Here is a 10,322-nt window from a genome sequence, read left to right on the forward strand (position 1 = left end):
AGAACTTAATGTGTGAAATGTGAAACAGAGTGCAGCTTACAGTACAGCTTACAGTACTGCAGGGTTGCAGGACATTTTGCAGGTGCAGTTGGGCGTGAGGCAGCAGAAGCAGGTGGATCTTGTAGACCTCAACCTCCACTATCAGGTAATGATAAAACACAATATGTTAGCTTGACCTCTGACACAAGCAAACCACACAACAGTCAGACCGATACTAGTTTACTAGTAATGTGGTATAATATAAGGGGACAAAATAATAAGGAATGTTTGAAAAAACACTTCTCACTTTGAAATAAATAAACATTTTATCTTCTTCTTTGACATACAACTGACCTATCGTTCAACAGAATCCGTGCCCCCCCTAGTCATCTCGCGCGTGCCTCTACGTGTGCGTGCATGTGCGTTTTTGTGTGTGAACAGACCGCCGTTTCCACACTCGCGAGTATGAACTTATTGAACCCATCTGCTCGCGGTGGTAAAAAAAAAAAGAAAAAAATGTGCCAGGCTTGCAGCATCCCGCGGACGTCATGGCAACCTGTGGGGAGGCAGCAGGGGCGGCGCAGACTCTGTGCGCGTGTGTGCATGTGTGAGCTGTCTGATGGCGTGTTGTCGTCGGTACTAGAGATCTGAGCAGGACGATCAGAGGGGAGCAGTGCAGCAGCAGAAGCGGGCGGGGAGGCTGGTATAGGATGTTGCGTCTGAGCTGCCGATTAGGCTGATCAGAGCCGGAGCACACGATGCAGTGACAGTCTACAGGAAGACACGGGCGCACACACACTCTCTCACACACACACACACACACACACACACACACACACACGCGCTCACACACAGAGGGAGAGGGAGAGTAACACACGGATGCGCACGAGAAATTATCCTCTCCTAGACTATGGCACCGTCGGGCTCGCGTAGTATCAAGAAGGGCTGTCAGAGAGTTTTGTACTGGATCCCGGTCCTCTTCATCGCCCTCATAGTGGCGTGGTCATACTACGCCTATGTGTTGCAGCTTTGCATAGGTAAGAGACCAGCTGTCTGGGTAGTACGAGGGGTGTGTGTGTGTGTGTGAGGGGGAATGCCTCTGACTGGTGTGTGTGTGTGTGTGTGTGTGTGTGTGTGTATTTTTTGGTGATGGGTTGGGGAGACATTTGTGTTTAAGCAGTTTGTGGTCCAGGCAGATTTTTTTTTTCGGGGGGGGGGGGGGGGGGTGCAGAAGCTTGTTGTTTATGCAGTGTGTGGACAGTGTGTCAGTCACATGACCACAACAGTTCAAGCAGGAATGTTCAGGCTTCATTGTTACAAGGATGTGACGGTGCTGTATCTTTGCATGAAACAACTCAAGTTCAGTATTTTCATCCCACAGACAGAATTGGAAATATTTGTAACCTGCTCTTATTGTGAAGAAGCTGCTGCACAGAATAGGATCAGGTCCATGAGCCTCATTATCTGTAGTCCACCACTACCACTCTATCAGCACTATCTTAAAGACTTACTGTAAGAGCTTTGGGCTCATGTCGTTGCCGAGCTTCATTATCTGAATTGATATCCTCCACCACAACACCGGCAGCATTATCTGTTGGCAAGAAGTCTGACGGTAATGGCTTTGGAGTCAGGCCTGCCTGCTTCCTTTTCTCGCTCCCTGCGGCTGCCGAGCGTCGGATGGTGCGGCTACAGACAGCGAGCCTTCGCCGTGAACGGTGAACACAGGGTTGACCTGGATAGTGAGTAATGGTTTCTTGGATGTCTCAGAGGACTCTCAGCAGCCAACTCGCGTGCTCCATTTGGCAGCTTGTCAGACCACTAGGGAAGCAGATCTCCTCTGTCAAAGAAAAAGGGGGATGGAATGGAGACGGTTTAATGAGACCAAACAGAGGAAAACAGGGAGGGAGGGGTTGTTCCTCGGTCTGATCTTCTCCAAATAGAGCCAGACATGCTATCCAGCTTCAACAGAAAGGGTACACCTTTATGGTCGTCTTTCAAACCTGATCAGTGAGACTCCATGGTGAGAATCATGGTGCCATGAGCCTGGGTTCACCAGCAGGGGCCCCTCCTGAAATTGGTTGGCCACTCTTGGTGCCCCCCCCCCCCCCCCCCCCCCCCCCCCCCACACTACCAGAGTCAGAAGGTGATCGTTGTTGGCTTGTTAGTACCATGGATGGATTACTGAACGGGCTTGATGGCAAACGACCACAAAGAGGCGCAAAACATGGACAAAGATACCAGAAATGATCAAACAGATAAAAACAACCACCTTGGTGGTCCACAAAAAGACATAAAACAACCACAGAGAGATACGAGATGACCACAAAGCGCTGCAAACCAATAGGAGAAGGTCTTGCAGCATTGTAGGAGTGGTTGGGGTCTAATCTTATCATAATCCATCCATGGCTGTATGGCTATTTGGAGCTACTATAATAAACAACAGCTGTTTATTGATATTATTAGGAGTTAATAAAGTTGTTTATTTGGCATTAATTCATTGCGATGAATGTAGCTATTAATAATGTCCAGTTTATTAGTGCCAAGAACCAACACATCACCCACGCCTCTCAACCCGCCCCCATGCTCACCAGAGAGGGCAGCCAGCTTCTGACCCAGGACGTCTTCTAGAGTTACAGGACGCCATGTGTCTGTTATGAGCTATCGAGTCATCCTTCAGCACTGCAGGGCGACAGAAAAGCAAAGTCACCGTTTCATCATCAGGCTGTTTTTTTTCTTCTTTTTTTTTTTTAAAAACCGTCTTGTTTTTGCATCCAGCAGAACAAGAGCGACATTGTGATGCACGCGCGTCACATGGGGCGGACGGATGAAAACAGCAGCAGCGGGGCGGGACGGCGGTCGCTCAGGGGGCCAGCGTGTGCTCCGCAGACACACACAGAGACAGTTGTGCGAAAGTCTCGTCAGCTGATAGCTCCAGTTGGGCGGCTGAGTTAATCCCATTGTCTGGTTTACATAATTCACCCCGAGCGACCTGCGGTTGACCCACTTTCTTTTAAAGCAGCCTCACGTCTTTGCACAGTTGGTCCTTTTTCTCCAAGGTTGTTAAAGAATGTGAAATCAGGTGGTCGTCGACTTCGCTCCGTGCATCGTGGGAAGATTGACCTCTTTGTAGCAAAAAATGCAAAGAGGAGAAGAGACAGAGAGGACTACAGTGGCTGTAAAGCTCTCATAGACACATTGATATGCCTGCTCATGCTCTTAATCACACATACATGGTATGCTTCTCTGTCAGACTCTGGGGCTTTCAAAGCTGGCAAGGCGGCATGCACATGGTTTTTGGCCGCATGCCTCGATCCGGCATCTTGGCTCACCTTTCCTCGGTTTCAGCTTTGTGCATATGTGTGTGTGTGTGTGTGTGTGTGTGTACTGCTTCACAGGCTAACTGCTGAAGATGGATGATTCACTATGCTCAGCTAATCATTGCTTAGATATTGGGACAAATATAAAACTGTCAGCTGATATCTAGCAGCAGGTTTTTATTTGTCTCTTTTTTATGTTGGAGTCCAGATCTTTGGGTGTGTGTGTGTGTGTGTGTGTGTGTGCAGGATGCTCCTGTTGTTTATCAATGCTTTATGATAATGCACAGTAATGCCTGTCTACGTGAGAGCAAGAATGAGTCGAACTGTCCGACTGGGAGTGTGCTGTACATTGAGTTTCTGACTGGTGTGGTATTAAGGATTTACAGATTCAGTCCTCTTCAGTTCTGCTGATTTGGAGTCAAGCAAACGTGTGTCACGTAAGGTGCGCATGTGTGGATTTGGTGCCCGTGTGGAGGATCTAAAAAGACAAATGAAACTTGAGTTTTCCCCATGTTGACCGACTCATCTGGGTGTTAAGTGCTTTTGCCGTCTTCAACCAACCTGACTGCGTCTTCTCGTTTTTTCTTTCTTCAGAGTCTATCGAGCACACAGGAGAGAAGGGTAAGTGTTTGGTAATGCTGTTTGACATCAAGAGGAATCACAAGCGTCTTCAGCTGGTTATTAATATTCAATGACGCTGCAAGATGTGAGTAAATGGTTAAGTGATGGATGACGACGGCCTGTTTCTGTTTCTCTGCCTCCAGTGATATACTTGCTGGTGTATCATGTCATCTTCATCATGTTTGTGTGGGCGTACTGGCAGACCATCTTCACCAGGCCCATGAACCCCCTGAAGGAGGTGAGTGTGTCCGTCTAAGACGCAGCTTTTTTGTTTGTTTTCCTCCATCAGGGAGGATGAGGCATATAGCGGGGAAGAGCAGATGTAGGTTACTGCCTCCCCCGTGTGATTGAACGCTGCATTTCGACTAATAACACGTTCCAGTGGAAGTGCCTGGAGCTGCACAGTAATGGCTCTGATCCTGACCACAGCGCATGCATCTGAGAGAGGACAACTCAGAGAAATGCCCCCTTTGCGTTTCGGCTTTAACCGAGGCGTGCAATCGCCTCACATGAAAGCTTCTCCTCACGAGATGTTATCGTCGGATGACGAGATTTTCGAGATAGATGATAAAAGTCATACTTCACGCGTCCTTCGCTGTTTGCCATCGCCAGAGTTATTTCTGTTTCCAGTGTTCAATCACAAACCGGGTCGAGAGTGGCTGAAAGTAATATCTCAGCTCTGTGCTGCTTTAGCCTGCTGGGGCAGAAAGAACCGAAACAAATGGAAGACACAGAAAGTCGCTGCCTAGAGAGCTGCGGCTTCACAGCGACAGACATCGCTGCATTACTGAGATCAACACGGCTTGTAGACAAAGGATTTGACTCTGTCAGGATGCCGCTGCTTGCAGATTGAGCTTTCGATATATATCACGGTTGTTGTTTGCCTTTCCCTCTGTGTTCGGCCCTTCACAGTTTCACCTGTCCTACTCTGACAAAGAGCTGCTGGAGCGTGAAGACCGGGGCGAGTCTCAGCAGGAGATCTTGAGGAGGATAGCCAGGGATCTGCCCATCTACACCCGCACCAACTCTGGAGGTACAGCGCAGCACGCACGAGAGCAGCTCTCTGAGTTCCTTTTCACCCCCCCTCCCCGTCACATCGTCAAGTCTGTGGTCAAGTGTTGGAGCTGCTGTTTGAGGGCCGCGTGATTGAATTGGCTGTGTCTCCCCCCAGCAATCCGCTTCTGTGACCGCTGCCAGCTGCTGAAGCCTGATCGATGTCACCATTGTTCAGTCTGTGATAAGTAAGGCGCTCTATAGAGAACAGACCACACCATGCATTGAATTCTGGCAGGCAGAGTAAGATTCAATTACACTGACGTCTGACCCCCGCTGTGTTACAGATGCATCCTGAAGATGGATCACCACTGCCCATGGTAAGTAGTGGCAATAGGGGTTTTAAACAAATATCAGTGAGACTGCACTCACACGGTGTTGTTAGTTTATCATTTCCTTTTTTATTACAGGCCCCACAGGCTTCTTGGTATCATTATTCCAGTTAACAGGACTCGTAAACACACATCTCTTTGACGGCACAAAGAGCTCGTTCACTGTAACCTCTCATTCCGCCAGGTGAAACATTTTGGCAGCAGAGGGAGACAACACAAATCGGATTCCAGCCGGCGTTGTTTTTTTTGCCAAACGTGATCGGTTTGTCTGCTCTCTTTGCAACAATAATGTGTGGGAGAAAATCCCGAAAGAGTCTGAAAGTCCTGGTGTCCAAAACTGCTCCCTGATTGGCTGAGAATACCAGGTCCTCTGATAATGCACATGGAACAAACCTGTTGATAGAGGGGTTTCTTGTAAAGATCCGCCAAACATTTGTGATGCATTTACCCGTTTTTCAGCCCAAAACAGGTTGGAAAATGGTTCATTTAAACCAAAAAAAAAAGAAAGTCCTGGAATAGTTGTGTGCACAAACCCCACATCGCATCCCCGATATTTACTGCTCTTATGCTCTTCTGCTCAAATGTTTGAAATAACCTCTTCACCTCTTGTATCTCTGCATTTAGTAAAGATTTGAACATGTACTCATGACGACACTCCCACACTGACCTTGTCGCAGGGTGAACAACTGCGTGGGATTCTCCAACTACAAGTTTTTCATGCTGTTCTTGGCGTATTCGCTGCTCTACTGCCTTTTTATAACTGCTACAGATCTTCAGTACTTCGTTAAGTTTTGGCTGGTAAGTACGGCTTGACCAGCAGAACACGAATCATTCATTATATTGTGTGTTTCTTTTGGGGGGGGGGGGTTGGGTTAGCAACAAAATACATCCAATTAAAAATCTGAATGGACATTTGAAAACATGCATTCTGTGGTATTTGATTATTGTTTTTTTCACAAGGCTGGAGGTAGAGCACATTTCCGTCTGAGGGAATACCTGGTATGAACCAACCGACTGCTGTAGTTAATGGCACTGAGATAGAAACAGCTTAATACGTTCCCATAGAACTCTAGTAGAACAGAAATCTCTCAGATCCCGCTCAGTCTTGGTGTCCACTCTGTTTTCAGTTGTGTTGAATGTCTGGTTGCTGTCCCCCCCCCTCCCTCAGAACGGCCTCCCAGACACTCAGGCCAAGTTCCACATCCTGTTCCTCTTCTTCTCGGCCTCCATGTTCTCAGTCAGCCTGGCTTCACTTTTAATCTATCACTGCTGGCTCGTCTGCAAGAACAGATCCACCCTCGGTAGGTGCACTTCATGTGTGTGTGTGTGTGTTCTGTTTGTGGATGCAGTGATTACACATCCTCTGTTGTACAGCTGCTGGGTGCATATAGTCTCAAGTCTGCTACCGGCGTCGTCTTCGGTCTCGCGATGAAGGCTGCTTCGTTGCATTTTTCCCACCATCAGTCACCGCCGTCCTCATCGGCGCAGTGGTTTGATGAGCCGCTCTGGGCCGTTATCAGACGGAGCAGTTTCTCATTATGCGTGCACAGTGGCACACTTTGTCCGCGCGTCGCGGAGACTGGATTCACCACAGGAGTATGTTACAGTGTAATGCAAAGACACAAGGCTCAGAGTGGTAAGCAGCTTAGTAACAGACACTGCTAGGAAGAGAAGTCACACATGGCAGGCACAGACTCAGATCTGCTTCTCCGGTGCAACAAAGACACTTTTCATTCACAGTTGTTCCACCGACGCAGCCGTGCAGCGGGAGTCGTTCATGTGCTGTGTGAATGAGCTCCTGCTAATAGTCTGAATAATAGATTATATAGAGACGGAGTGGGAGGGCTGCATTTATTCATCTTCCTCTTCGCTGACTCTTCTTCTCCACGTGTGTCCTCTCAGAGGCTGTGCGTGCTCCGGTGTTCCGCCACGGCACCGATAAGAGCGGCTTCAGTCTGGGCTTCAGTAAGAACTTCCGCCAGGTCTTTGGGGATGAAGCTAAATACTGGCCTATTCCTGTTTTCTCCGGGTAAGTTCTCATGGGCATTTGTCAAAGGCATTCAAAAGAAAATGTCTGCAAAGACTCAAGGAGGGCAAACTAAAGAGAATCAGATAACAGTCTGTGTGTTAATTATTTAGAACTTGCCCACGTCAGCTTGTTTGACAGTTTAGGAGCTCCGATCGTCTGTCATTCTGAGTCCAGACTGAAGGACGAGCAGGTCAAAGACTTCAGGTTCGGTTTCAAGAACCACAACTCAGAGCAAGCTTTATAGGTTATGTATCATATGTTAAAATCTAATGCTGAAGTGTTTTAAAGCCTCAATTGCATCTTTAACTAGAAAGGTGCACTCAGTAGAGTCTGCATCGACCGCTGCTGTGTTGTGTGATTGAATGAATACAACCCACAATTGGCCAACCCCCCCCATCTAGACACTATTGGACTGTGAAGCGTCGTAAAAACACACTTAATTCAAACTCAAAAACAAGCGGCGATGTATGCAGACAATCGACTCCAAGTCACTGTATCAGACACGTTATGCGTCAATCTTGCCAAAAACAAAAGTAAATTTACCAAGCTGCGTAGCAGCGGCTGAGTTGAGGAGAGTGTCCTGGTAGCTCCGCTAGCTGTTAGCCAAACACATCGCAAACTATTATCCCCACGGTGTAGGCGCATCAGGTCAGGAGTAGTGAGTGAGGAGTCAGCAGGCAGTAGATGGCAGTATAAAACAGGAACTAAAAGGTGTTTTGAGAAAGTGTGAGACAATGTTACTCAGGATGTCAGAGAAGTTCTGAATGAATGAAGTCACTCGGGGATTAGAGAGCGCTGTCACTTAGTTTGAAACAAAATGGTTCAAAAGAGGGTTTAAATCCCCGAGGAGACAAGCGAGCATCGGCTTCAGTAAACAACAACATCACCACAGCAGTGAATTGATGCAGAAGCTCCAGCTTTGCAAATATTAGTAATTCATGCTGACAGAATGAATGATATGATGAATATATGGCTTTCTGGCAATCACAGTCCAATTATTAAAACCCACATTTTCTAATGTTGACTAAAAACACTGTTGATGTGAAGAACACATTTCAGATCCAGATCCAAATATGGCTCTTTATGACTTCTCTATTTTGTGATTATCCCATAATTGCCACTGGTAGACTCACTTTAATATCATTTCCACAGACATAAAATAAAATACACAATGTATGATTCTATTGATGCTTATAAATATCACCTTCAAATCACAGATTTATTCTGTTATTTGTCTTTTCTGCCGGCTTTCCAGTTTAGGTGACGGGTGCTCATTCCCAACCTGTCTGGTGAATCTGGACCCGGAGCAGCCCTCGTCATCGCCCACTGGCTCCAACCCCGCCAACAAGAGGTGAGTAAAACAGGAAGGAAAAACACAACAGTAAAGTACAGAGCTGCACACCTGCTAGCCAGCCCCTATATAGTGGTTTATTAACCCTGTGAGTTTAATGATGCAGGAGAATCACCTTGCGGCAGTTATGGCCTTGCAGATTTAAATTAATCAGTCAGATCAGATTTAGGACTAATTTATTCAAAGTAGGAAGTGGGCCCAATAATCATCCCCGCTTAAGTGTCCCTGTGTGTTTCCAGTGCAGCAGAAGGCCGCCAGTTCCCCTCCAGGCCCCTGACGGAGTCTCAGAGTCGACTGCTCACCAGCACCCCCTCCTGGTCAGAGAGTGACAGTGCAGCAGACAGGAAGGGTAAGATAGTGTTGTTATACTCTTCATCATGGGGTTCTATAGCCGCTTGCTTACATAACCACAAGAACACTTTTTTTAAAAAATTAAATCTGATGATTTCTTAAAAGAGACATATGCTCATTTATTCATACTTGTGTTTGGGGTTTCTTCTAGAGCATGTTTACATGCTTTAATGTTCAAAAAACACATTTCTCTCAAACTGTCTGTCTCAAAATGTATTCACCCTCTCAATGAAATGCTCAGCTCAACCCTGTTTCAACAGGCTTGGTTCCATCTTTACTTCCTGTCAGCTGATGTCATTCACATACATTGCAACCGGAAATAAACTGGTTTCAAACTGTGGCCTCTATATTGAATAGTTGTGGACCTGCTTTATAATAAAATATTTGAAGAAAAAAAATGAACATCTCACTTTTTCCAATATGGGACCTTTATATGGGAAATGACATGTGTCTGTTCAGGTGCCAGTAACTCGGGGATGACCATAGAAAATGAGGCGTAACCAGTCAGAGACAGAGGAGACACCTTCCACCCAGAAGAAAAGTGAGTTTACAGTCATGTAGAAACGATCCACACACATCAGGATAAAAAGTCAACATCTGTTACCATGCGTGTCATCCTTACAGGTCAACGCCGCCCCCCCCCCCCCCCCCCCCCCCCCCCCCCTCCTCGTTATTCGAACGTGACATCATCTCGAGCAGTGACATCATTTTCCGTACCGCACCCTGCTCCCGGAGAGCTTTACCTGACTGACATCACCTACAAAGCAGAGGAAGAAAAAATAATGATCATCATCAGTATTACTCTTATTGCTATCAGCAACAGTTTCTGCTGCCATCTGATAGTACTTGGGCTACAGAAGAAGTGACAATTCCGTCGATCCCATTTCCTTTTGTTTGTACAGGAAGAAGCACAGAGCAGCGATGGAAGGGAGCGTTTTGCACTCTGCATACTAGAAGATCAATCGGAGCTGCTTTCGTGTGTTACCGTTCATGTGACAGAAACTCTCTGAATTATTTACACGATCTCTTGTTTAACGTTTTTTCGCGGCTTCGCGCTTTAATAAATGGTGTTATAAGTTTGCCAAATGTTTTGCACATTCAGTATTGATTAGTAGTGGTGATAATGTGATGTAACTGATATTTCTTTAGCCATTTTCTTTTTCAGTGAAGGATTTTTTTTTTCTTTCCTTCCCTCATCCACCACGCTGAGTGTCGTGGAAGTTGAACCGATGCATGCTCTCATCTCAGGATGTCAACACAAACACACCTTGTTGTAGTGAACTGTACCT

At 46.6% G+C, this 10,322-nt stretch overlaps 1 protein-coding gene across 1 annotated transcript; it reads left to right on the forward strand.

The window, feature by feature from the left end:
- Positions 1–889: 889 nt before the first annotated feature.
- Positions 890–9,533, forward strand: zdhhc2 (zDHHC palmitoyltransferase 2; the record flags this gene model as incomplete). The annotated part of the gene is made up of 13 exons (XM_079168018.1): positions 890–1,016; positions 3,891–3,917; positions 4,061–4,155; positions 4,830–4,950; positions 5,089–5,158; positions 5,258–5,290; positions 5,980–6,100; positions 6,263–6,301; positions 6,471–6,603; positions 7,205–7,331; positions 8,587–8,682; positions 8,922–9,031; positions 9,493–9,533. The coding sequence occupies 13 exons, from the start codon at positions 890–892 to the stop codon at positions 9,531–9,533; spliced, it is 1,140 nt and encodes a 379-aa protein (XP_079024144.1).
- Between the last annotated feature and the right edge of the window lie 789 nt (positions 9,534–10,322).

The sequence above is a fragment of the Pholis gunnellus genome (genome assembly GCF_910591455.1).
Source record: "Pholis gunnellus genome assembly, chromosome: 10".
NCBI classification, from domain to species: domain Eukaryota; kingdom Metazoa; phylum Chordata; class Actinopteri; order Perciformes; family Pholidae; genus Pholis; species Pholis gunnellus.